This window comes from Sceloporus undulatus, chromosome 1 (genome assembly GCF_019175285.1).
Source record: "Sceloporus undulatus isolate JIND9_A2432 ecotype Alabama chromosome 1, SceUnd_v1.1, whole genome shotgun sequence".
Lineage (NCBI taxonomy): Eukaryota > Metazoa > Chordata > Lepidosauria > Squamata > Phrynosomatidae > Sceloporus > Sceloporus undulatus.
Genome location: NC_056522.1, coordinates 127,828,763 through 127,856,715, shown reverse-complemented (window position 1 = coordinate 127,856,715; position 27,953 = coordinate 127,828,763). Strand labels below are relative to the sequence as shown.

Here is a 27,953-nt window from a genome sequence, read left to right as displayed (position 1 = left end):
ACTCCAACCCCCAGAATTCCATAGCCTTGAGCCAAGACACAATTTAAGCGGTGCCAAACCGGGTTATCTCTTCAGTGTGGCTGCAGCCATAGATAGGAATAACAAAAGGCAGGCTTCTCAAGCCCTGCTCTTGAGGCGCCTTGTCCTTTTTGGCTTTCTGGGCTCGTGCTTCCTGTGGCAAGCCCCCTGCCTTCATCCAGCTCCTCCTCCTCTCTCTCTCTGAAGAAGAAGAAGAGGAGGAGGAGGAAGGCTGGCGCTGCTGCTCCGCCTTGGCTGCTCCTCTGCGCCTCCCAGCTGCCAGGCAGCCAGCCTCCAGCCTCCCTCCCTCCCTCCGGCTGCCTGGTCCTCTAGTCTCAGCCCCCTCTCGGTGGGGTCTTGGCGGGGCCCCCAATGGGCAGCTTCCTCGGAGGGGTCAGCTTCCAGGAGCCCGCCACGGTGGAGGACTGCGACTCCACCTGGGAGACCGACTCGGAGCCGGAGGAGGAGGAGGAGGAGGAGGAGAGCCCCGGAGCAGGGGGTGGGAGCAGGCAAGGAGGCCCCGAGGAGGAAGAGCAGGAGGAGGAAGGAGAAGAGCAGGAGGAGGAGGAAGAGGAAGAAGAAGAAGAGCAGCCGCCAAAGACAGGGGAGCCGCTCCCTGCGCCAAGCCGAGAAGGAGAGGAGAATGCTCAGGAGGAGGCTGAGGCTGAGCAGGAGGAAGGCGACAGGGAGGAGGCGGCAGCAGGAGGAGGAGGAGGAGGAGAGGGCGAGGAAGGCCAGGCCCCAAGCCCCAAGGGGCAGGTAAGCCCCAATGGGAGCAAGCAGGGCTCCTCACTGCAGAGGAGGAGGAGGAGGCTCCAGGGAAAAGGGGGGACATGGCCAAGGAAGAGCCACCAATGGAAGTGCAGGCTTCTCAGCCAGGCTCAGAATGGAGGACCCTTTGGGGGATTCCTCCTGGACAGAAGGGAGGAGGAGGGAAGGGAAGGGAGGGCCTGCCCTGGGAAAAGGAGGACCTCAGAAATGGAAGCGCAGGCTTCTTAGTCCTATTCCAAATGGAGCACCTTTTTGAGATTCCTCCTGGATAGGAGGTGGAAAGGTAGACTATGTCCTGGAAAAGGAGGACCTCAGGTTACCCTGAGCTAAAAACGCTAGTAGAGATGTAGATGCATGCTTCTCAGCGATGCTCCAAATGGAGGACCCTTGGGGATTCCTCCTGGCGGAAAGGAAGGATCTGTCCTGGAGAAGGAGGACTTCTGGTCAGCCTGTGGTAAAAACACTGCAATAAATGTATAGTAAATGCATGCTTCTTAATCCTGTTCCAAATGGAGGACTTTTTGGACAGGAGGCGGAAATGGAGGGCCTGTCCTGGAAAAGGAGGGCCTCTGCTCAGCCAGCCTGCCAAGTTCTCCAGAGAGGAGCTGCCCTTCCAGACTGTGTGCTCTCAGTTGCATTTCTAGCAGCCAGGTTGCTAGGCAGAGGTGTTTGGGTGTGTGGGTGTGTTGTGTCCACACGAGCTCACACCTCCTCTTTTTCACTGCCTTGCCCCCTTTCTGAGCCTGTGCCAGCTGTGTGCCATGGGTGCTTGGTGGTGGTGGTGGTGGGGGGGGTTTGCCTCATTAGGCAATAAGGTAAACATGGGCTGCATCCACACAGCAGAGATAATGCCTCTTCACACCACTTTAACTGCCGTGGCTCCATGCTATGGGATTCTGGGATCTGTAGTTTGCTGTGGCTCCAGAGCTCTCCGACAGAGAAGGCTAAGTGTCTCCCAAAACTATTGTTCCCCGAATTCCAGAGCACAGAGCTCGGATAGGTAAAGTGTTGTCAAACTGGATTATTTCTGCAGTGTGGATGCAGGCCTGAGCATGAGGTATGACGAACCCGAAGGCAGGGTGAAGGCCTCATACCTCCCTAGGTGTTTTATGGGAAAATCTATTACCTTTGGTTATTATGCTGGAATAAACCATTAAACAGAAAGGATGAAGGAGTAGAGGACCCTGCTTGGTCTGCCCAGCTGTGTTTGCTTCTCTTCCTGTTCCATTGCATAGCAGGTTGAGAAAGGAGGAACTGTGGCATTGTGTGTGTGTGTGTGAAAGAGGCTTTATTATTTTCCTTTGCCCTGACTGAACAGCTTGCTAGTTTCTATCTGCTAGTTTAAAAGCTTTTGAAATGTCAAAGGTCAAAGTAGTTCTAATCCATTCCTTTTTCTTGCTACAAATTCCTCGTGGCGCATCTTTTCTGTCAGCAGGCTCCAGTTCAGAGAGCCTAAATTGCAGGGAGACTTGTGGTGACAGAATGCAGCTTCAGAACAAGGTTTATTTGACATGCTGTCTGTGGAGACAGCTGCTGTGTTTACTTGTACTGGGACTCCTGGACATGACTTAATATTACTCATAAACCTACTATGGAGATACCATCTTACTCCCCAGAGAGCCAGCATGATGCAGTGGTTTGAGTGTTGGACTATGACACTGGAGAGCAGGGTTCGAATTCCAGCTCAGCTGGGTGACCTTGGGCAAGTGGCATGCTCTCACACTCAGAGAATGGCAATGGCAAGCCTCTTCTGAACAAATCTTGCCAAGAAACCCCCATGATAGGTTCACCTTAGGGTTGCCATAAGTTGGAAACAACCTGAAGGCACACAACAACCCCCCCCCCCCCCCCCTTGCAAATCCTGCTTTGCTAGTACAGGTTGTGCCTTTCTTATCCAAAATGCTTGGGAACAGAAGTGTTTGGGATTTTTCTTTTTCTTTCCCCTCACTTTTTTTTTTTATTTTAGAATGTCTGTATTTGAATACAGTATGTGTATATAATGAGATATGTTGAAGATGGGACCCAAGTCTAAATACAGAATCCATTTATGTTTCATATACACATTCTACCCAGAAAGTAATTTAATACTATGTTTTAAATTATTTTGTGCATGAAACAAAGTTTGTGTATATTGAACCATCAGAAAACAAAGGTGTCACTATCTCAGCCACCTGTGAAAAAAGTTTTGGTTTTTGATATTTCTGTTTAAGGGAGACTCAACCTGTAGTATTAAATTAATTGTGTGTCTTCGGCTTTTCTTTCCTATTCTTTTTTAAATAAAAATTTAGTTCAGAATATGATGCAGATCATATTCTTAAACCACTTTCCCCTCCCAGGAATCTCAGACAAAAGGTGGACTGAAGGTTCTTTCCCCCGTTATTTTTAACTCACAATCTTAATTATTGCTAGAGAAAAATAATTGAAACCATATGTCTTCTTTGTGTGCTATGCAGCTTTGACCATGTGAATAGCAGTCAAAATTAGGAGCTTTGCCACGTATTTCTGTTTCTACATTGAAAATATACAAACCTGGCTCCATATTTTGACAGCTTCCTAACTGGTGTCCTAGAGTACAATAATCTGTACATTTTCTCAGAAGTAAGCCTAACTGAATTCAGTTGACATGAAGATAGGATTTCAGTCATAGGGATTTAAATGAAGGAAAGCAATGTGGCAACATAAAATATCTGCAACATAATCTAACTTTTAATGAAAACATGATGGAATTCAGAAAAAAGATTGAAATGTGTAATAAAAAATGTTCTGAGAAGATTGGAAGGTCATTGTTTTCCTTTTTAATCTAGTCAATACATTTCATAGAAGAAAAGGACCTACAGCATGGTGCAATAAATATCCTTTGCTTTATTTAATATTCATATGTCACAAATTTTGTAGTTTAGACAGACAGTATACTGAAAATGGCAATGCAGCCTTTAAAATACAATGTAGATTCTAGATTTGCTTGTGCAGCTTTTGCTCACTCAGGCCCTGTACAGACCGGCCTGAAAGGCCAGCATGGGGTCAGAGTTGGGGTATAGCGTTCTCACGACGTACGCCTGACTCTGCCCCCCCAGGGTGCCCTGACGCCATGTGCTGCTCCACAAGGTGCATGGCATTACTGCACACCTCTGGGTCTGCATCCATATGACACAGCGCCGAAGGAGCACCAGATAGCTGCACCGCGGTGGCTATGGCATGCTTTCAAGGGTGCAAAAAGGAGTCACTTTTTGCGACTCCTTTTTGCACCCTCAAAAGGCCAGATTGGGGCCGTGGCGTGAGGTTGCCACAACCCCGATCTGGCTAAGAAAGGGGTGGTGTCTCACTGCCCCTTTGGGGTGGTCTGTCAACCCCTCACTCCAGAAGTTAATTCTTTCTTTCTCTGTGTTTAGCAAACAGTAGTGCTTTGGAGCTGTCAGTGTCTCACTAAATTATGGATGCTCATGAACTGCAATTGCCTCTTAACTTGCATGTATCCCATCCACTGATTGCAATCCTGCAGAAAGTATTGTGATAGCAGTGTAAAGTTAGAATAGTCTTAACACACTGGACACCTGTAAAGTGCAAGGTAATGTATTGTAGACCCAATGATATTATAGCCAAGGCTCTATTGGACTAAGTTTGTTTGATGCTGCTTGACTTTGGGATCATTCAAATAATGTCAGTTCTGTCGTTGTGTTGAATATCTCTTCCATCCCCACCACACTCTACCCCACCACCACATCCCTGTTTCAGTAACCCTCTTTAATACATTCACACAGTGCTAACAGTATAGAAGCTGTGTTACTTGGATCCCTGAACAATTCTGTCATCTACCCCACATTGAATATCAAGGGTTGTATGCAGGTAGAAGTCTGTTGTCAGTGTGAGTAAATACTACGGAGAGGTCTTGCATCAAGAAAAAGTATAGGTTGCTTGTTTTTTACCTTCAGAAAAAAAGGGAGAAGCGTATCCTTTTGTTTAAGTACTTAACAACACCTCAAGCATGGGTTGAGTATGGGAGGGCATAGTGTGTGATCAGTCTTCACCAATGCGATGAGAAGTGGTATTATTCTCATTTAAAATTATTCTTCATATAACAGACCCATCATGGGACTCTGGTTGATATGATAAGTACAGAACCAGAATATGGTTATGAAAACTGGTTAGAAAAGTGAATGGTGATGTTTCTGCTGGGCAAATAAAGACAGTTTCCCTTACCTGATATGCTTGGGACAAGAAATGTTTTGGATTTCTGATTTTTTAGGATTTGAGAATATTTTCATATATATAATGATGTATCTGGGAGATGAGACCCAAGTCTAAACATGAAAGTCTTTTATGTTTCATACACACCTTATACACACAGCCTGAAGGTAACTTTATACACAATATATTTGTCAATTTTGTGCATGAAACTTTGGGGCCATTCATACTATCATATACCCCAATTTTGAACCTGATTTAAAAGTGGGTTGTTTCCACTGGTGCTGGGTTTTGCACACCCAGATCGGGGGTTTTGCACACCCGATCTGGGGGGAAATCTCCCTCAATGTGGGTTTTCTGAAATTGGGGGTTTCCCCGTTTCTTTTTGGCAAACCCAGGGCCTGAAGGCAGTGGGGAGGGAGGTGGCGGGGAGGGAGGGAGGAATTGAGAGCAGTCAGGAATGTCCTCTGGAGGATTCTTCCTAGTTCCTCCCCTCCTCTTCCTGGCACTGAAGCAGGGCCAGAACAAGGAGGCCCCAGGCCCAGGTAAGGGAAGAGAGCCAGAAAGAGAAGGAGGAGGAGGAGGAAACAGAGTGCTGGTGCACTCTCTGGGCAAGTCACACTCAGCCAGAGGGAGGAGGAGGACGAGGCAGAGGAGGGATCCAGCAAGGGGAGGAGGAGGAGAAGAGGGAAACTGAGCACCACCAGTTTAAGGCACATGCTCTGGTCAAGTCACTCTCTCAGCCCGAGGAAGGCGGAGGAGGAGGCAGAGGAGGGCCCAGGACTGCTCTGCCCAGGCTCCCCACCAGTGAGGCTGCCAAGGGCGGGTAGGAGCTGGGGGCCTAGATAGGGAGCTGAGGGGATTCCCTCCCTGGAGCATGTAGCATTCGCATAATCTGTCAAAATGACAATATATGCGAACGTTCCTGCTAGATTTTTTTTAAAAAAGAAGGGGGGGAAGCACCCATGCCATTGGCAAATGGCTGCATGGCATATCACCATTGCCAAAGCGGAAGTCATTATGCAAATCATTTGACAACAAGAAAGAGGCAAGTGTGGACATCGGAGAGGTAAATTGCACCGGGGAGGTTTGATCAGGGTAAAGTAGGGGGCCCATCATTCCGGACAGATTCGGTATGGGGATTACTGGATCTGCCAGGATCTATCCAGTTCAAATGCACCAGTGTGAAAGGGGCCACTGTTTATCTACATTGAACCATCAGAAAACAAAGGTGCCACTATCTCATCTACCCATGTATAGAAGTTTGGATTTTGGATATCCAGACAAGGAAGACTCAACCTGTATTACCAAATATTACCAGACCTTGCTGCACCACCAATTCTTGTGCAGTCATAAACAGTGTTTAGAACATAGCGCTTTCCTCCAAGGCTTAGGTTACAAATCCTATAAATCTGGAATATTTATAATTTGAGGGAAGATTGTTAGAATATTTTATATTAAGATATTGCTTAGAATAAAGCATATGGAATTACCAAGCATTTACACATGAGGTGCCTATTATTATTTAATGTGCTCTACATAAGCAAACACCAACATAAGGCAGTGAAAGCCTTATTATTTACTGAAAGCAAAAAGAAAAGAAAGTATAAAAGGGTGGGCATTTGCATTCTTTTTCTTAACCTTTTACAATGGTTATTTTGACAATTTGAAATCTTAATGCAAGGTTCTTTAATATTTAAAACTTTTTCACTCAAAATGTTTTACGGACTGCAGAGTCAAATTCAGGGCACTCGGAATAGACCGGCTTGCACTTACCCATGCAAATCTTAGTTCAACAGTCTCTTGAACTCATCTGAAAAGCTGAATAATTTAGGAGACTTGCAGGAGAAAAGATGTCTCTGTCACCATAGTGTGTAACAATCCCTTTCTCCTCCTAGATTCTCTGCTTGAAGATTAGCTAAAAGATGGCTAATGCCACTAGAACGCTTCTTGATCCATTCATAATCTGAAATCTTAACCAATAGTGTGCTAGTCTTAAAGGGCCACAGGTTTTTCTTCAGATACACTTTTCAGTTGCCCCACAGAACTTGTAATAAATAGTTAAACAGTCTCTTATGGACATGGGTAGAAGACCTGTTTTGTTTTTTTAAGTTTCAATACTTTAATAGAATAAAGTATAGGGTACCTGCAAGCACATCCTTAAACATCAGCGTGACCTTTATTCAGTATAAAATTTCTTGGCTGGAATATGAAATGGGTGGCGCAAAGTGTGAAAATTTTAGTCTGGAGTGCTAGATTTTTCCAGGTGTGTTGTCCTAGTCCTGCACAAGCAATCATGTATTAAAATTATCTTCTTCAAATAAGAAGTTGCTGTAGTGGAGAAACAGCCACCTCTTCTGTAGGAACATTTTCTTGTCTCCTGATCTCTATATTCAAGGTAACATTTGAGCACAAGCCTCTGCTACACTTGAGATAAATGTCTCAGAGCTCTCTCATATCCACCGTTTATGCTCATCCTAAAATAAGTGTGTTTTTGGGTGTGCATGAGTGATCCAACATTGCAGTATTCATTTGTCCATTGTGTTCAGCCAGCATGAACAGTAGTAAAGTAGTCAAGTCAATAGGATTTGTAGACCAACTCTGAAGAGCCACAGATTCCCTCAGCCCAGTTCCAAATATTTATATTTTGTTTTTAAATGTGGCCACCATTTTGTAGTACTAGGATTGCAGCTATCAAACCAAAGTAGTGTAATACAGTACTATCCCTAGCTTCCACACACTGTGGCTGCATTCACATAATAATATCTTAGCTTATTAGGCTGAAATATAAACCAGGCATCTGATATTATTATTCTCCCCTCTCTTTGCAGTTTGCCTTAGAAAGTGAAGTCTGTATTTAACCATAATTTCCCCTTTCATCTCCATCTAGCGAGGCCTAGGTGCTGCATAATGGGGTGAGCTCCCATCATTAGCCCCAGCTTCTGCCAACCTAGCAGTTGAAAGCATGCAAATGCAAGTAAATAAATAGGTACAACTGCGATGGGAAGGTAAACAGCATTCTGTACAATTATGCTGGCCACATGATCACAGAATGGTCTCTGACAACGCTGGCTCTTTGGCTTAGTAACGGAGATGAGCACTGCCCCCTATGGTCAGACATGACTTGACAACCTTGTCAACAGGAATACCGTTACCTTTACTAACTCTAATAACCAAAGTTACTATTTGATAACTATATGCCAATTAGTAACTATATTGTTGATTTGGAACAAGGCCAGTTAATCAGATCTAGCTTGTTCAGAAGTTGATAACAACGTATTCTAGATGAAGTGGGAAATTTCCTTGCTTATAGCAGAACATAGAAGGGACTTTGCTCATCAGCAAAATGCTTACATATATCTCTCTTTGTTAATCTGAGAGATGATTGTTTGAACTGGGGCTATGATGTTCTTCATTAGTTCACTTGAGTACAGTTTCTACATTCTTCTCACGTAGCATCTGTGTAATTTATTGTTGCATGATATTGGCTCAGTACAGACAGGACTATTGGGTGCCCTCCTCACATGCTAGGGGTTGGCCGAGGGCGGTCTCCCCACACATGCCTTAACCCTAGCACGTGATGAGGGCATAACAATGGCGGCACCCTGCACAGATGGGCGCTGCCATTGTTACGTGCAGGATGCCTAGCGTCCACATGTTGCGGCACCATTATGATGTTGCGAGTGCGCCATTGGTGCACTGCGGCGTCATAATCGCGCCACAAAAAGAACCCGCTTTTTCAGATTCTTTTTGCTCCGTGGGGAAGTCCCACAGTCTGGAGGCTGCGGATTCTCCGTGGAGCAAAACTAGGCACCAACAGACCACCCTTTTTGGGCGGTCTGTACCAGGCCATTGTTATTAATTTGGTCTTTATACCCACAAGAGCCCTTTTCTTCCAATATCCCACATACCAATTTGAGTTCTTGTCTGAAACCTGTGGCTTCTTCATCATTTCTGAAGTGGATTCAATGGAGTTTCATTTCCAGCAGCACAGGACCCCTTTTTTCAGCTGAACATGAATTTTTGCTGACCTTTTTTTCCTTTAACTGAACATGAATTGTAAAACTACTTTTGTGTGAACATCTGCCTTATGTTCTTTTTACTATACAGCGCTAAATTTCTGTCTTCTATCCTGTGTGAACAACAATAGGAAGAGTGAAATATGAAGGGCAAACCAAATGACCATATAGAGATGAACTTGTTAAAAGCTTGGTGCTGGAGATCTCAATAAAAGTAGCATGTAGCTAACATAGCACTTCAGCAAATAGTTAGTTTGACCTAGTTTTTTATTCCAGGGGGTGGGGGGGAGGCGATGATGATTTTTACAAAGATCACTACCTGGTGGGATTTGGATGCACTGGGATCTGGAGCCTCTGAAGGGATGAGAGTTGGTTAAAATGGTGCCCCCCAGGAGACTGATGGCTCTTGGGGAGTTTCCTGTTTCCTTGACTGTTCCTGTCTTGACTGATCTCAAATGGAAAAATGACCAGAGCAATGGACATAATTGTTCATATATGTCTCAAAGTGAACCAGCTGAGCTCTCTGGTTTACTAGGGAGTTGAAACAAGTGAGACATCTGGTACCATAATGGCACCAAATCCTATCTGAGCTTGGAAGCTAAGCAGGGTCATCCCTGTTTAGTACTTGCATGAAAGACCACCAACAAATACCAGGTGCTGCAGCTATATTTCAGAGGAAGGAACTGGTAAAACCATCTCTGAATGCTCCTTGCCTAAGAAAACCTTATGCAATTCATAGGGTTACCATAAGTCAACAGGCAACTTGAAGGCACACACATATGTACAGCTGATCACAAGCTAGAGCCAACAGAAAGCCTATGCACTGATGATGGTCATAGCGAATAAATCCTACTCCTTTGCCACCATTGCATCGTGTCATCTGGCTGAGCTATCTCCAGTAACCAGGAGCATTCTCTGCCCTGTCCCACAGGAAGAGAATACAGACCATGCAGCAGCCCACTGTGAAGACTTGGCATGACACTTTGCAGACAAAATTGTCCAAAGCTTGTGATAATGGCCCCTTCCATTATCTGGTCAACACAGCTGAAGGTAACAAAGGGTGATGAGATTAAGTTACATTTATTGGGGTCAGTGTCACTGATCATGAAAGATAACTGGCCCATTGGCCCATTGAGATGACCAGGTGCCAAAGCTTCTAGATGTTTCTTATCAGAGGTTAGAAAAGCCTCAGTTGACCAACTTGTTGAAGAACAAGGGGATACCTTGGAACTGAGGGCTCTGTCCCACCTCAGGTTGGTGCGTGGGGAGTGTCAGACTCCTAGCTACCCTAATGGACATGCAGGACTCATGATTTCAACTGTCTGTGAGTAGAATAGGAGAATTCATTATCTAGTTGTGTGAGGGGATTTTGATTATTTTACTGGTCTGGCTGAAGATGATCTAGACTAATCTATAAACGGTGACTTTCCTAAATTTGCCTGATGGGAAGATAATGTACATTTCTTGCTTAACTTTTCCTTTTTAAAGTACTTCTCCTCCACCTTTTGCTTGGTCTCAGTCCCCCGCAGACGTAGGGGGGTGGGGAGAATAAATCAGAAATGGAAAATGCAAGTAGAAACCCAAGGTAAATTCCCACTGAGGTACAGTAGAAAAAATAGGTGGTGGCTGTGTAGATGATCTCAAATAGTCCAACTCCTGCTTAGCAGAAGCAGAATGGGACCAACCAAGGTAAAAGATCTGCACTGCGACTTGGGTGCTATACTTGAAATACATGAATTGGATGTAACTTTGTATGCAGTGTTATTGGGTACATTTGAATTTGTATAGCTTGACAGGATCCTTGAAGCTGTGAGAGCCACAACATGCATATTGGATCTGTGCCCTTCTTGGCTCATGAAAGTAGCCAGAGGGGGACTGGGTGAGTAAGTAAAGGGTAGTAATGACAGGGACATTTCTCAATTGAGGTTGAATTTGGAGTTTCTGACCCCTCCAGAAATGTATGCAAGAAGAAAAATAGCACTTTTTTATTGGTTTGTTTCTGGTACAACATAAACTATGCGCTTTTCCAGAACTATGTGGGAGTTTGAGACACTGTGCTGTTTTGCAGCAAAAACCTATGCTTGCAATCTTTTCATTAAATTGCATAGCTTTCTGAGAGAAAAAAAGGCCTACCAGCTTATGTTGTTTTTCTCTATCTACTTGGGGAAAGTGCAATACAGAATTATGCACTATATTCCTATACAAACAATGTAGTGAGGAGTTCAACAATGTGTCAGCAGAAAACGTGATGAAAAAAAGCAAAAGAGAGATAGGAGCAAAGAGAATTTGAGTGACTTTTGAGAGTTTTCATTTGCACACACATGGAGATGGAACTTTGAAATTACAAGGGTAAAGGAAGAAAACAAATGTTACATACGTGTACCAGGAATATGTAAAGTTTCAGCCTTCACCAGTTTGGATGTTAAACATTCCATATGTTATGGGAGTAGGAAAAGAAATTTGAGCTCATTGAAACGTCAGCATTTGCCAGTTTGAATATCACACAGTTTAATGAGGAAAGGTGGATCCTTAGTCTGTGTGGGAAAGGCTGCAATTCAGCAGGGACGTAGCCAGGATTTTGGGAAGGGGGGGTCCAGACTAAGTGCCACCATTATAATGGGGCTTGGGTGCGGCGGCGCGGCAGCACACACCATTCATTTTATCTAACAGAAGGGGGGGTCCGGACCCCAAGAACCCCCCCCCCGGCTACGTCCCTGAATTCAGTCATTTTTGGGAGTGAAAAACAGATATCATATCGTAACTGAACCTCATTGGGGACAGTGGCGAAGCCAGTGGTGACTTGAAGTGGGATGTTTTGCAACATAAATGTTACTATGCAAAGAATGAGGAAGAGTGAACCACTCTTGGTCCATGGCGGGAAGGGTAGCTGCACCCTTGTGGAATGGAGAACGGGGGAAGGTATTGTGTATTAAATCCTGCATGGAGAGCAACCAACACAGAAAGGAGAGACAGAAGCTGCACTTAGCAGTGATAAATACCCTCAGCATGCCTATGACTTGCACAGTTATGCAATGTTTATTAGAAAAAGAATGAAACCGCACAAATTTTTGTCCTGTCAGAGGAATCTTCCCTTTGCTCCCAATCAGTCTTTCTCCTTTCCTTTCTGTGCTGAAAGCTGCAGTTTTCAGGGATGGCTGCACAATTCTCAGGAGAAGCCACATGCTTTCTGGAAAACTGCAGTTTATTGTCAAGCTGCACAGTTTTCCATCATTGCAGGGGCAGAGGAGGGATCCTAGGTGTCCTGACAGCTATAGGACAAAAAACTGATTTAGTGATCTCAACACTGGAAATCAAGATTTATCATCTCTGGCAAAGGGAGTAGTGAATACCTCACTACAGCGAGGCAGCTTTCCAGCCTGGCTGAAAGAGGATGTTATTGGAGAAAAAAATCTACTTGCCACTGAATAAACCATCTTCAGTCCTGTGCCAGAAGAAAGGTGGGATATCAATCAATCATTTAATCAGTCTATCAGTCAAATAATTTAAATACTTCAGTATTTGTAGTGTAGTCCAGCAAAGTTAGTTGAAAGTAAGGATATTCCATAAGTCTCATAAACTACTGAAATTTTCTTGAGTAAAATATCATTTTTGTTAATGTAGCAGTAGCACATGTTAACATTTTACTACGGAAGACTGTCTTTTATTGGTCAGAGCTGGGGAAAGTGTCCATGCTGTTAATGGAATTCTGTGATTTGTATCCCAAAAAAGTTAGTTTTCAAGGCTCTGCCTCTGATTACTCAAAACGTTTTGGGACCACTTTACATAATAGTCAATGTGATACAATTGCTATGAGAATGTGCCAGCTATCATGGGATCTGCAATAGGAATGCAGTTATATGGAAGTGTTGTGTGCACTATATTCTCAAAATGGTGCTATATACTTTTATTTTCTTAAGAAAAGCCTTTTCAAAGCCTGTCAGCTCCAAAATAGAAACCATTGTAGCTGTATGAAGAGCATGGCTCATCTGAAGCGTGCTTTCAAATGGGAGCAGCCTAACACAACTTACAAAGCAGTTGAATGGAGGCGCTCTGAATTCACTCTTGACATGAAGATGAAGGTGTGATGAAACTTGCATATTGCCGGTCTTTCTATCATATCTATTTTAGTTGTATTGTTCATCATGCTGAAGTGGTAGATTCTAAAAGATCTAGAAGCAGTTTTTGGGAAGCAAGAAACTGTGATGGAAAGGGAACTCAAGAGCACTAGTATGTATGCAAAACAGTATACAGTATGTGGCCCTTTGGAACATAGCCTATACATTCTAAGTGGAGCATCACACAGCCAGATATACCCGTGTGACTGAATGGTTATGCTCATTCTGCTGCTTCCATTGAATATGTCTTTTCCTTCCAGGGTGATGATGCAACTGAAATGACAGCTAAACCAAAAAGAAGTTTTTATGCAGCAAGGGACTTGTACAAATACCGGCACCAATATCCAGTAAGATCATTTTGTGGTTTTAGGTCATTAATTAAGATATAATTACTGTATAGAAACTTTAAATCCTTGAAGTCCCTCAAATCTATAAACTACTGTTGGAATACTAGTCTTGAAAGAGATGTTAATCACACAGAACTCCAGATGTAATTCCAAATAGGGCTTGTAGTTTTTATTAATAAAGAATCAACAAACTCTCTCTCACACACAAGAACTAACAAAGCAAAAGGTGGGAGAAGGGGAAGCGCGCAGGCCTTGCTAATGGTAATACGGTACCAATCCTGATGCATGGTTCCAGTCAATGGGTGTCTGGAACGGAGATGGCTGAATAGCTACCTCAGCAAGTGGGTTGGCAGCTTACTGAGGAGTGTAGTAGAACAGAGTGTCTGCCCAGTCCCAAACTAGATAAAAAAAATTGAATGAAATTAATGAATAAGAATATATTCTTACATATACTACACACATATATATTCTTATATATACTTCTAAACACCATTAACTAGTAAGACATAGGGTAGGCCTCTTAGGGGCTCCACCATAGATATAAGAGTCAAAAAGGTTTGGAACCCCTGCTTTAGTCGTTTATTCTCCCAAGCTCAAGGTCAAAACTATGCATTACATTTAATTCTCTTATTGGTTTCCAGTAGACCAGTGTGTTGGCATTTGGGATGACAGTGTGCAAGTCAATGGTTGGCAAGGATGGGGTTAAACAGTCCTTCTCTCAGCCTTTCCTCCTTATCCCAACTTTCAGTCAGCCATGACTATTATATATAGGGGGAAAGTCTGATATATGAGCCAGAGGACTAACATGATGATGAAAGAGCATAATAAAATAAATATCAAGGCTTATTCATTAGGGAATGGTGAACACTTTAACAAGCTGTATTGGGACAAACCCACAAACCTTTAAATTGGGTTCTTACTTTTATTGGTTTGGGTGGAAATTCTACCTTGATTTTCATTAGGTGCCTCACAAGTACATTCTGTACAGTTTGAAAACGATTCTTTTTTAAAATTCCAATTTATAATGTGTCCACAGAAGCTTCTCTTGTCACACAGGACATAGATAAGTTGCAAGGCACTTAATATATCTCCCATGTTTTCAAGCTGTAGTTTTAGACAAAATTGGGTCTGGCTAGAGTGTATCTGGGCATTACTAAAAACATAGTGAAATCCCTTCTGTTCTAGCATAGGACTTTTAAGACTTGATTCCAAAAACTCGATTGGTTGATCATGCTTTGTATTTCTCTTCATCTTTGCTCAGCAGAACTTTAAAGATCTGAGATACCAGAATGATTTGTGCAACCTTCGCTTTTACAAGAATAAAATTCCCTTTAAACCTGATGGTAAGTTATCCATGGCATTATTGGTAGCATTGTGGTGTGTGCCTTCAAGTTGCCTGCTGATTTATGGTGACCCCATGAATTTCATAGTGTTTTCTTAGGAGTTTATCACACAGGGAGAAATTGGAAGTTTAAAATTGTGAGAACCCGTTATTAGCTCACAATTGTGCAAATGGTTTTCACACGCAAAACACTGTTATTTCGTGCAGAATCTGAGATTAACCTGCACAAATGCGCAGATGGTTTTCACATGATGGGACCAAATGTGCCTCCACACCAATAATGATTCAAGCACACACATCACGCAAAAGTGAACAAATGCGCAAATGATTTTCACACGTAGACCGCAACAAGTGTGTGTGTGTGTATCTGTGTCTGTCCCTGCCTTCCCTCAGCAGCTGGTCCTTTAAGAGGCCTAGCTATGAGGGAAGGCTGAAGCAGAAGACAGACAGACAGACATACACAGGAAAGAGTGAGGGGGAACTCAATCTTTTCTCTATATCGCTTGCTCTGTCCCTGCCTTTGCCTCAGTAGCTGTTTCTTTAAGAGCTCTGGCTAGGAGGGGATGCTGAAGTGATCCCCAAACTAGGCCCTTTAAGGGATTTTGGACTTCAGCTCCCAGAAGCCTCAACCATGTTGGCCAATAGTCAGGGATTCTGGGAGCTGAAGTCCAAAATCCCTTAAAGGGGACAATTTGGGGAGGGAGGGCTGAAGCAGGAGACAGACAGACAGAGAGAGGAGCATGTGGGGTCTCAGACTGGGAGGCAAGCATTCATTCACTCTCCCCTCTCTCTGTCCTTGCATCAGTAGTTTGTTTTAAGAGCTCTGGCTACAAAGAAGGGTGGGTACTTATTTTAGGAGCTTTATCAGCAGTATTACAGCATTGCCCTGCAGCACTGAAAGTAAACTCGCCCCAAAGAACCATGGGAAATATGGCAACATACACAAAAATAGGGAGTATCCTGTGAATAAACCCCAAGTAGCTTTCATACTGCAGCAATTGTGCAAAAAAAGCGAATTCATGAATGAAACAGAAATGAATTGATATTTTCCTATACCTATTTGCTGGTTCATGTCACTTTCTTATCAGATTCTATTATGTTTCCACACAATGTCGTGTGAAAACCATTCACACATTTGCGCCTAATACACTGGATAATCATGGGTTCTTACCTGTTTAAACTTCCAATTTTCCCCATGTGATAAACTCCTTAGGCAAGGAGGTGGTTTTTCCAGTTCCCTCCTATGAAATATAGCCTATAGCACCTGGTATTCATTGGTGGTCTACCATCCAAGTACTAACCAGGGCCAATCTTACTTAGCTTCCAAGATCAGGCAGGATCTGGTGTCTTTGGGGTATTTAGGCAATACAGCTGTGCCAAGCCGGGAACGCTTAACTGGTAGCTAATCGTTTACATTAACTACTAGTTAAAGTGCTTACCTTGGCACATTTGTCCTTAGCTTGATATGCCAAACCTTCAAGTAAATCTGTAGAGATGTTGGGCACATTGCCAATTGCTGTGGGCCCACTTGTGGAGATGCTCACCAACATGGTGCATGCCTTTGGTCTCCTGAGGGTGAGGTTTGCTCCATTCATGCTAATGATGAGGGAACTTTCCTACAGTAGGTGAGAGCAAACAGACCTATCATGGGTGCCCTTCCCTTGGGCTTCATATATATTACATCAACAGGAAGCCTATGCACTGTTTAGGGAAAGTCACCTACGGCCCTTTCACAGTACATAGTTGTAGTGTAGTGATGCCACTTTGATTGCTCTTTACTGTGATACCTGCAGCAGCCTCTGAAATCCTGGGGTTTGCAGAATTCTCTGGCTAAAGATTCTAAATGCCCCTCCCTAAACTGCAAATTCCAAGATTCTGTAGGATGTTGCCATGGAAGCTGAAGTGAATTCATAGCTCTACAGATGTGAATAGTAAAAGGACCCCTACTGACAGAAGATAGTGTAATGTGCTTCAGATGCACAGACACATCACAATTATCTAAAATTAAATAATTGTTTTAACTAATATCTACTTCTCCCTTCCATTGCACCCCTTAGGATCCCTTAGTAGGCATGCCAAGTTTCAGATATCTAGGGCTTGGAGCTTAAATTCAGACACACATCATTTTTGTCATGCTCTTGTCCAGCACAATTGTGGGAGTGAGCCCCTATCATCCTGCATAGTTGAGAAAAGATAGGAGAGTTCATCCGCAGTACACTAACCTCAGTTGCTCAGAAAAGTCACAAAAAACTTTTCTCTTTCCAAGTGTCTGTGAAGATATTATCTTCTCCTGTCCTTCTGAGCAAGGCAACAAAACAATGAAGTCTGATGCTTCCCCAAGCATGGAAGAAAGCTATTTTCTGTACTTTCAACAAAACATGTGCTTGTCAGCAGCTAGCTATTTTTAACCCTAGTTCATCATGTATCTTGCCTTGTGTTGTCTTTTGCATGTGTTCAGGGGGTAGCCACTTATTATGGATTTCCAAATGTGTTAAAACTTGCATTTGTGCATGTATTTTGCAGGTGTTTACATTGAAGAAGTCTTGAACAAGTGGAAGGGAGACTATGAAAAACTGGAACACAATCACACTTACATACAGTGGTTGGTAATGTTTAACTTTTTCCATTCCTTTTAATAAATCTGGTTTATTATTTAATAAATTATCTATAACAAATCTGTGGGGTTTTTTTTAATACAGGCTTTTCCCACTCAGAGAACAAGGGTTGAATTTCTATGCCAAAGAATTAACAACGTATGAAATTGAGGTAAAGTTTAAAGTTACAGTATAACCTTACTGATATATCCTTCCCCGTGATCCTTTCACATTACATAATTATACCACTATGATTCTACCTTAACTGCCATAGTAACATTCTGTGGAATCCTGGGGTTTGTAGCTCGGGGAAGTACTAGAGCTTTCTGGCAGAAAATTTTAAGTACACCTCCCTAAACTGCAAATCCCAGGTTTCAATAGGATAGAACCATGATGGTGAACCTATGGCATGTGTGCCACAGGTGGCATGCAACGCCATTTTGCCCAGCACGGGCCAGGAAGAAGGAGGAACAGGCACACACCATTCCTCCTCCTCCTCCCTGCTGAGACAGCTGGAAACCAGAAAATGGCACTGGGAAGAAGGAGCCAAAGACAGCTGGGGGTCAAAAAGGGTTGTGGGGAGGAGGAACAGGCACATGCCCACTCCTCCCCAGCTGGGAGCCGCAGGAAGGGCTGGAGGAGGAGAAGCAATGGACACATGCCTATCGCCCCCCTCCCCCCCAGACCTTCCCTGGCTTCTAGATTCACCATCACTGGGATAGAACCATGGCAGCTAAAGTGGAACATTGTGCTATAATACTATAGTGTGAAAGGTCCTCAGTTTTGTAACAGCCTCCAGCCAACATGACCATTGAACATGTTGGCTGACAATGGTGGGAATTGTAGTACACTAGAATGGTGGGGATGATGTAATAGGTTTAGAGAGGGGAAAAATATGTAATGTCCTTTTTTGTCTCTTTCCAAAAATGTGTTTCTAGGAGTTCAAAAAAACAAAGGAAGCAATCCGAAGATTCCTGCTAGCTTACAAAATGATGCTGGAGTTTTTTGGAATAAAACTTACAGATAAAAATGGGAATGTATCACGAGCTTCTAACTGGCAAGAAAGATTCCAGCACTTGAATGAGTAAGTAATCTCCAGTAATAGATAGTTTGGAATTGCCAGAGGTATCAAACAATCCTCAGTGCAAACTTCTCCCTGCATTGAGTTATCATGATTGTTTACAGCTCGAATTCCCCAGGTGCATAAGCTGTTGTATAAGTTGTACTTGCCAAAAAAAATCCAACACATTTAAATCAACATCATGTGGACAGTCCCCACACTGTAACCAAGATATCTATTTGCATCCATCTATAAAACGTTTAATTTCATGAGCGTGTCTCTCACTCAGATATTACATAAATGTGTGGCTATCCAGTGCTCTCAAAGGCAGGATGATGGTGCTTGCTGGAAAGGCAGTATTTTGTTTCCTCCATTTTGTGAAGGAATAAGATTTGTGTTCTGTATTTGTCTGATCCAACCCAGAAAGCCTTTATGAATATGTGCATGTGTGCACGAGAGAGAGAGAGAGAAGGAGAAAGAGAGAATGGTAATTCAAAAGAACATGGAGGGGGGAGATGCAGATGGAATACTGTCAATCCTTTATTTAATTTTTTTCACCTTTTCATCCATGTGACTGAGTATTTTATATTTTATTATCCATGTCAAGGTGCAGAAAGTCACTGAATATAGAACTTAACCACATTATACAATTGTACTGGTTATTTGAATTGGTGAATGCGATTATCCATCATTGGAAGCATAGAACTGATGCTAAAAATGAGATTCTTGTGTTGTTTTCCATAGGTTGTACATACGCTCTTAACTATCCCAACATGTCAGGGACAGTCCTGATTAATCCTTTGTCATCCACTTTTCCTTCTATTTTCAAAATGTCCCAGTTTCTCTCTCCTCTTCCTACTTCCCCCTTCATCCTGAGCTTACTTCAGTTGATGGAAATTGAGTTCAAACTCAGCAGGGAGGAGAGGAGAGAAGACGTAGGGATAGAATCCTGCCATTCTACAAACTCAAGCAAAAGCAAACTGCTGCAGCTTCTGCTAGCTTGTTTTTTCTTCCTTATTAATAACTTTCGCCATCTTAACCACACTGATGTTGCTTGGCCACATGTGTCCTGGTCCTGTGGACTATTGAAGGGTATGCTTATGCATAGCTTGAGCATCTACCCCATGTTATTACTATGTAATTCTTATTCTGTCCCTGCAATCTTGAAAACATCTTAGAAATATCAAATGTTCCAGTACAGGATAAGTGCTAAGCACATATTTGATATTTGCTTATGTTGGCGCTACACATCTTCCTAAGAGGGAAAAACAAGGCCAGTTATGCCTACTCATATTATCATTAACTTATTATTATAAATTTTCTTGGCAAAGCTAGGATTCAAGATGGTGTACAAATTAAATACAAATAGAGTATGCAAAACATGTAAAGGGTTAATATTAAAATGTGTTTTAAACTATCAATAAAATTAAAAACAATGTAGAATATGCAACTAAAAATAACAAAAAGCTGTTTGAAAAAAGTACAGTTGAAAACAGTACAATCCCCTATTCTTTAACAACATTCAGTGCTAAAATGCCTGTCAAAATACAAAAGTCATTGTCTGTCAAGAAAAGACCAGTAACATTCTACCCTCCCTAAGAAGGGAATTTCAGAGCCTGGGAGTAGTAATCAAAAAGGACCTGTTTTGGGCCCCACATGTGATATGACTGTGAAGATAATGGGACTATAGGAAGGGGCCTCCTGAGACTCTTCAAAATTTGAGCAGGCTCTCATGGGAAGATACAGACAGATATATCAAGCTTCATAGGTGATTACCAAAGGTGGTTGATAATAAAATATTAATATAATATTAATACAGTCCTGAAAAAGTAGCGTTTTCTCATGGAATTCAGCACTATCTCTTGCGAGTTACACCCTTTAAGGGTAAGAATGAAGCATTCATCTGTAACTACATCTATCTGGTGGTACCTTGGCAGTGTGAAAAGCTTATTTCAGCTTACAGAGAAATGTAATAGTTCATATAATAGTCGCCATCCCATCTCATTTGTCTCTTGAGAGGTGATGACCATGATTATGTCAAGTAACAAGTAGGGGTGATTATTTCTCCTGTGCCTCTTTTTTCCTCTGACAGGAATAATTCTTTTTCTTTTGCTTCCTGTCATTTTGAGTTCAGTCAATCTTTCTTTGCAGGTCCCAACATAACTACTTGCGAATCACTCGTATTCTGAAGAGCCTTGGAGAACTTGGATATGAGAGTTTTAAACCTCACCTTGTGAAATTTATTCTTCATGAGGCTCTTGTGGAAGACACCATTCCCAACATTAAACAAAGTGCTTTGGAATATTTTGTGTATACCATTAGAGACCGGAGAGAAAGGAGAAAACTCCTGCGTTTTGCTCAGCAACACTATACACCTGCTGAACACTTCATATGGGGACCACCAAGGAAAGAGAAGTTGGAAGGGAGCAAATCAAGTAAAAAGCTGTCATCACCAGTTTCTCATCGTACCAGCTGTGCTTCTAAACATAAAAAGGCAAGAGACTGCAAGAATGCCTCCACAGTTTGCAGCTCCAGTGGTAAAGCATCTGATGAGAAAAGGGCAGAACGTACTAAAAATGATGAAGACAGTGATCAGAGTAGCAAATGTACCAGCAGCCCTGAAAGGGCTAAGCAGAGCAACAGTGAAAAGAACAATGATGTTGAATGTTCTAACTCCAAACTGGAAGAAACTGGTAATCCTTTGAAACAAAAGGAGAATGCTTCCCATGTCAAAAAACTTAAAGGCAAAAGTGATGATAATCTTATCCAGGACTGTAGAAATCCAGAAAATGATTCCTGTGACAGTAAAAATGATTCAACTAATATATCGACATATCTACAGGACAATGTAAGTAAGGATCAAAACCCAGTGGAATTAAACATGAAAAACAAAGAGGAATCTCAAACATAACTCAGAAGAAAGAGTCACTTAAATCTACTGAACATGACAAAATGGTGTCACCTTCACTTGTACAAAACAGAATGAGCCGTCTCAATACTGGTTCCAATGCTGAATCCATCAGCTTAGCCTCTGAGGGGGTTATGTCTTCTTCTTTTTTTTAACTTGGTTTGTTGTTTGCACTTTTCAAAGCTGTGTATTGAGCTTAAAACTGCATAACGCTCAAACCTGAGGGAATTCATTTGTCAAGACTTTTCTGTAAAAACACTTAATATTGATTACTGTCTCTCTTTCTTTTAAAAACTGTAAATCTTTTATGCCAGATAGATTTCCAAGGAACCAGGGTCAAAATGTCTCTTCACTAGATAACTGCTTGTCATACTAATGTGTTCAATGCCTGCCGCTGCTAAAAAAATCAAAAGGATTTAGATTTTGATTGTACCTTCATTTAGGCATAGAGATCAGATCTAGGAGAATTGAACTGCAGTCTTATATCAGCCTTGAGTCACATGGGAAAGCAAGCTAAATTTACTTAGCCTCAATTTCATACTTGAAAAATGAGAATCATAATTTACTTCCTAGAGTTCTTGTGAGTCTAAAATATAACAATGATAGAAAACCACTTTCTATACTGAAAAAATGTTATAGAACCAACTACTAGTAGTACTCACACACTAGCATTCATTGTGCCAACCTGTGCCAACAACTTACATTGTCTTTTCCCTTGGTGTATCCTTTACTGTCCGGTCATGAATAATGTGCTGGATTAAGTTGTCTTTAGCTTCTCATATTTTCTCACTTTGTTCTCTGTTTATTATTCCAGCTATTTCCCAACTCCATCCTGGTTTTTCATTTCTTACAGCTAGCACACCTAAAAAAATACACGAGAAAGCATTCCCCCACCAATGTTTATTTCTGTGTTTAGGTAGGAGGAAATAATTTTCCTTGAGATCTGCTTCTGCAGGTAAAGGATATAAGGACAGGAAAAGGTTAAACACTGAAGAGGCAAAGATGTGATGATTGCTAACTCAACTGCTTAGAAGGAAGCAATATTTCAAAGTTGACCTTTCTACCTAGATTCACTGGTGCAGTTTGAAGAGTCTTTGCAAAAGGAAGACTACAGCATTCTTTTCATTCTTCCTCCAACTCATCCCCCCCCGCGCCCAAATTCATACTTTGCCTTCCCAGTATACAGGGAATGACCAGGAGGGAAAACATGCGTACTGAGATTTGCATGTCAAATCCAGACATCTTTCTTGTATGCCCATTTGCTTTTTTGCTGTTCTCCAGAAAATGTAATTTTCCTCCCCCATAGAGTAGAGCACAGGTGGACTATTATGACAGGCTCTAGACTTAAGTCCTGCCCCATTGAACCTGCCATGTGCTACACTGCTAATACCATACTGGAAGTACTGCTTGAAAACAAGCAACAAATATTTGTTTTAAAGAGACTTCTATGGACTGACATTGAACTTCAGCAACAAAATTAAAAACCTGTTTTGTCATTGCATTCCCTGTTTGTTTTAAGTATAATGTGGAATTGCTAGTTTGCCACCCAAATTTGACAGTGTAGCTTGCCATTGAATTTCAGAGGTGCAGTAGGAGCACAAAAATGGTTGAGGGTGTATTTGCATGCAGCTTACGAGTCACATATTACCACCCTGTAGTGAGAAAGGTAGCTTGGAAGGGAAGCTTTGAGACAGATGGGACCATGAATAATTTGCAAAAAGCAAGAAATACCCTTACTAAAAAAAACAAGTCCTCTCCTAGTGAGTCAGCTTAAGCTAATGCCAAAGAATGAAACATTCCTACACCTGCATATCTGGGTTTTACTTGCCAAATTATGAGAAAGGTTTTTAACAATAATAAGGTTTATATGTATGTTGAAGTGGTTATCTGCATATCTTCTTGGTGTTGCCATTGACTGAAGAATGCCAATATTGAGAGGATGGTGAGGTTTCTCTCTGTAAGTTCTTCTGTTCTCCTCATTGTTTCTTGAAATGATCTTGAAGCACCTAGCTTCTCATAGTTGCGTTCTGGGAAGCTACCAAGGGGAGGAGGAGGCATTTTGTCACCATCCCTATGTGGAGTTACCAATGTTCCCACAATGACAGGAAGTGACATTATATCATTTCCAATTTTGTTTTCATCCAGTTGTTTTGTCAGATGTGTGTGTGTGGGCGTGCGCACACACACACAAATGTATATGTGTGTATGCATGTGTTGCTGTGGTATTCTGGGGGAGGGGGGTCTCCTGGAGGCAGAATGGAGTCCCAGGGGATCCTTGCAGGGAGAGGCACACATTTCCCACCCCTGCTTGAAGGCATCTCCCTGCATTAAGAAAACTGCTACTCTACCCTCTTGGAAGGACACTGAGACAGCACTGAGGAAGGAGACTTTTGTTTTAGACCCCACATACATGATCAGTTGTTCAAAGCAAATAAAATGCAGCATCTTTCTACAGTTGTTTCTAGATCTGTGCTTGGCATATCTTCACAGCTGCCCCTTTCACGTGTGTGTGATGTGCAGCCAATATATGCATGAGGCAGGATCTTTTAGTTCTGGTTTCCTTTTTACTTCCATACCAACACTGATTTTGCAAAAATGCTAACTCTGACTGGGCAGTTATACTTGTGTGCAAGATCCTGTGTAGTGGGAGGAGAAGGAGACATATCTAAAATATATTTGTATGGGAACATTAGTGTGGCAGTTTCAATGCATTCTTTGAACAGAAATAGCTTTGTAGTTTTAAAAAACAGATTTTATTTTCTTCTTGGCAGTGTAAAAAATATCATTAAAGATCCACTTCTTTCTTTGGGATTCACTTTAGAAGATCTTTCCCAAGCATACGGCATGTGCAGAGGAAGAGGAGGAACTGCAGAAATTTTACAGCAGTGGCTCTTAACTTTTCACCCCTCCTGATGTTTTGGACTTCTGTCGCCCAGAATCCTTGACCACTGACCATGCTGGCTGGGGCTTTGAGGAGTTCCAAAACATCTGGAGGGCCAGAAGCCACTGTTAAAGTTCTTAGAAACAGTATATGAGGGTGGGCTTTTGCACCTTTCATGCAATACCTTGTATAAAATCAAAGAGGTCTTCACTGAATGACCTTACACACTGTTCCCTGTATGAAACAGTACTTGACACATTTCAGCTCCCTTTTGTTTCATGTCAAATCTGGCCTGCAGCGGTGACTAGCAAAAGGACAGTATTCCCATGCTGGCAATCATCATGATTGAAGATATTCTTGGTTAAAGCAATACAGGCAGGAGGTGCAGTCCCATACTTGTATTGGTGCTGAGGCAACTGTGGCTGTGTATAATTATCTATAGGCTTAAATCAAGAAGCTGAGCCTCATCTGTTTTAAGGCAGACCTTTCCCAACCTAGATGAAAGTGTCCATAATTCCCAGCCACATTTTGGAGGAGACTGCCTTCAAGACGGCACATGAGTTAACACTAGGCCAGTGGCATGGCTCATAGTTTCAGCCTTGCATCAGCTAAGAACAGATTCATTCATAATGATACCACTCAGCTTCTGGAGCTATTTATGTGAAGGATTTAGCAGATTTATTGAGGTTGGGGAGCGTGTAAAACACATTACTATTTCGGCAAGCACTTAGATAATTTCATTTGTTTTGTATCTGGCTTGGAAAAATCAATATCTTTTCTGCTGATAACTTACAGCTTGTTTGTTAATCATTTTGAGGAGAACAACAATCTACAAATATTTTAAATAAATGTATGAGAAAAAAAGTTTTAAAAATGTAATGTTAGTGGATTTGAGAGCAAAGATTTCTACACACCAGTATCTGCCAGTAATAACAATAATTCTGCTGGCTCATTTTTAAATGAAATGCTCTACACACACACGTGTGTGTGTGAAAGCAGGAAATGCTCCTGCTTGTGTGGACTTACTCTCTTCCTGTCGTAACATCCCATGCTCCTTTTATCACACTCGACATGGTGACCCTAGGGAGACTTGAAGATCAGGAAGTCCATCAGGTCAAGCTTGCCACAAGGAGGAAAAGAGATTATAGAATACAATACATATGTCAGAGATGATATATCCAGAGAACCTGGTATAATCTTCCTCCCGAATCAGACTTGGTGGCTCATCAGTTCCTTTTCCTCCCCAGCTATTATCACACAGAAGTTTATTTTTGTCTCTTGTTACTTTTTCACTATAACAATCCTTACCTAGGTGTGATAATACATATCATGCATAGTGTATAATCTTTATGAAAACACTTAACACTTATATTTTTTAATGAAAAACTGCTATAGGAGATATGCTTTTGATTTTTAAAACTGCAGAATTAGAGGTTTTGTCTTGTCTTTTTATTTACTTGAAGAAGTGATAAAGTGCATCATGCTAATTAGAAGTTCATGCTGATTAAAATTTCACAGATTTAGGAATATGTTTTACAGTTTTGGTTTCTTCTCTTGTATCATGGAGCATAGATGCCAACATATATACCCAGTAGATGTATTTGTTAATCATAAGAAGTCCCATTGAAAAAAAGAGATTACATACTTCTATATGTACAATAATAGACAGGAGAACAGGGTTTAGTACCTTTTGGTGGCTCCAATACTTTTATTTTGCAACAAGTGGAATCTATTTACAGTATTTTCATGTCGAGGATATCTACAGTGATTATGTGATCATCTGTATGTATATTAAAAGCATAAGTTTGTTGTCTTGAGTTTTTATCCTCTGTACTTTATTTATTCTTTGATGTGCTGCCCCTATGTTCAGAACACACAGTGTATATATGCAGTTGCTCAAATTTCTCTGCTCATGCACTGATGAAATGAATTTGTTCTTCCTGCATAAAAAGTATAGTACAATGTTGTGACACATATTGTGCTATCAGTTATGTGACTGAGCATTTCTCTCTATGTAAATGATGTGAAGCTTTTTCCCTAGTCTCTAAACTGCTTTGAGGATCTTATTAGAAACATGTTTTCATGATCCATAGAGGTCTGTTTTTTGTCGGATCTCTTTTAGAGCAGTGCCTCTTAAATTGGTAGTCCATGGAGCAGTGCCAGTCCCCAAGCGATTGGCTGCCTGTTAGATTTCCAGGAAGGAAAGGAACATTTGTAGCTGATGGACACAAATATGGTACTGATCCATGGCATAATGGCATGAGAGATTGCCAGTCAGCTATGTCAGACAGCTTGAGATGCACTAATCTAGACCATCTTTTGCACAAGGTCCTTACCAACTGAATCATTTAAACACATTTTACAAGGGTCTGAGTTATTCCTTACAACATTTGTGAGTTAGATTTGGTTCCAGTTCTACTGGAGGATGGTTGAAACTGCAGCACTTAAATTTTGATCAATTAAGAAATACAGCTTTCTGTGCACAGACACTATAGTGTAGTGTTTGAATTTGCATCTAGGTTTTTTTAAGGATAGCAAAACCGCCTCACAAACTAGTAACAACAGATATCTCCTGTGATAATAGTGGTCAGTATGTGAAATTGGATTGACATTTATTGAAATAATTGTGTTGCATAATTGTATACACATGCACTCAGTATTAGAGCATTAAACAAAGTTGCCTTGTTTGTTGATCTACTTAACCAGAAGTAGAATGTCTTTTTGCAGCTGCAGCTTGCAGGGTTTCATGTGGGAACACTTTCCAGGCTTGGTGATTCCCTCAACTGATTGCCATATTGATGGAAGTGTTTGTATGTAAGTGCAATGTATGAATGCAACTTTGTGCATGAATTTGCTCCTCCACCAACCTGCATACTGCCTAATTTCAGGCTGCTTCGCCTATTGTACCTGCTTAACAACCCATATTCTCAGGGTAAAATAAAGCACTTGCATCAGCCTCAGAAGTGAGGTGGCCAAGTTCATTGGTAAATGGAGACAACAGCTTGAGTTGAACAAGGACTCTTGTAATAATTTGTGGCTCTATAGTATCTTTAGTGTATATATGAAAACTGCCACAGTTAATGTCACAAGTCCATTTTTATTTGTGAAATATGATCCAGCAAGGTAAATGTAACAGATCACTGGAACACAGGCATCTATTACATAAAATAAAGCTTATTTGTTGAACTAGACTTATGTCTTTTTTGTTTTAGTGACATTGGTTTGCTCAAGGGAAATATCCAAGAGATTACTGCATTATAAAACTTAAAAAATAATTTGCTTTATTACTTAACAGCTGTTTCTGTAATCAGATCTTTGCGACAAAGTGGCATATTTAGGTATGGGGGGAATCGTTGCACTTTTATTTTGAAAAATGGTGAACAGCAGGAGACTAATAGTCTAATACAGTTGGAAATATTAAGTAACTTGTTCGTTTCTGTTTATAAAAATAATCAGCATCTTGGCATATACAATATGCATTGTTTCCAGCTATGTTGTCATCTCCATTGATGGAAAACATTGCACTTTAGTGGAGGCATTCATCAAGAGGAAAGGATGGTAAGGGGACTTTGACTGTACACCTCTCACACATTCTGCAGTCTCCACTCACCCCATCCGTTCCAGAGAATCAGGGACTATTTGAAACAGCATAGGACAGTGATGGTGAACCTTTTAGAGACTGAGTACCCAACTCAATGGCGTTCCTGCACCGGGTA

General features: G+C 41.6%; 1 protein-coding gene across 2 annotated transcripts; it reads left to right on the top strand.

Annotated features, from left to right (window-relative positions):
* The first annotated feature begins 286 nt into the window (after positions 1-286).
* Positions 287-27,426, top strand: OGFRL1 (opioid growth factor receptor like 1). 2 transcript variants are annotated; one of them, XM_042451583.1, is made up of 7 exons: positions 287-777; positions 13,366-13,452; positions 14,717-14,795; positions 17,318-17,396; positions 17,494-17,560; positions 18,327-18,472; positions 20,600-27,426. In XM_042451583.1, exons 1-7 carry the CDS (start codon positions 391-393, stop codon positions 21,357-21,359), a joined length of 1,605 nt encoding a protein of 534 aa, XP_042307517.1. In that variant the 5' UTR covers positions 287-390; the 3' UTR covers positions 21,360-27,426. The 2 variants fall into 2 exon arrangements, with proteins under 2 accessions (XP_042307517.1, XP_042307508.1); XM_042451574.1 differs by having other exon boundaries at positions 14,714-14,795.
* Positions 27,427-27,953: the final 527 nt, after the last annotated feature.

Excerpts from the sequence above, each read along its gene's own strand:
- OGFRL1 (XM_042451574.1), top strand. The coding sequence starts at position 391 with ATGGGCAGCTTCCTCGGAGGGGTCAGCTTCCAGGAGCCCGCCACGGTG. Across the intron at positions 13,453-14,713 it reads AATACCGGCACCAATATCCA|CAGAACTTTAAAGATCTGAG; the intron begins GTAAGATCATTT and ends ATCTTTGCTCAG. Across the intron at positions 14,796-17,317 it reads AATTCCCTTTAAACCTGATG|GTGTTTACATTGAAGAAGTC; the intron begins GTAAGTTATCCA and ends TGTATTTTGCAG.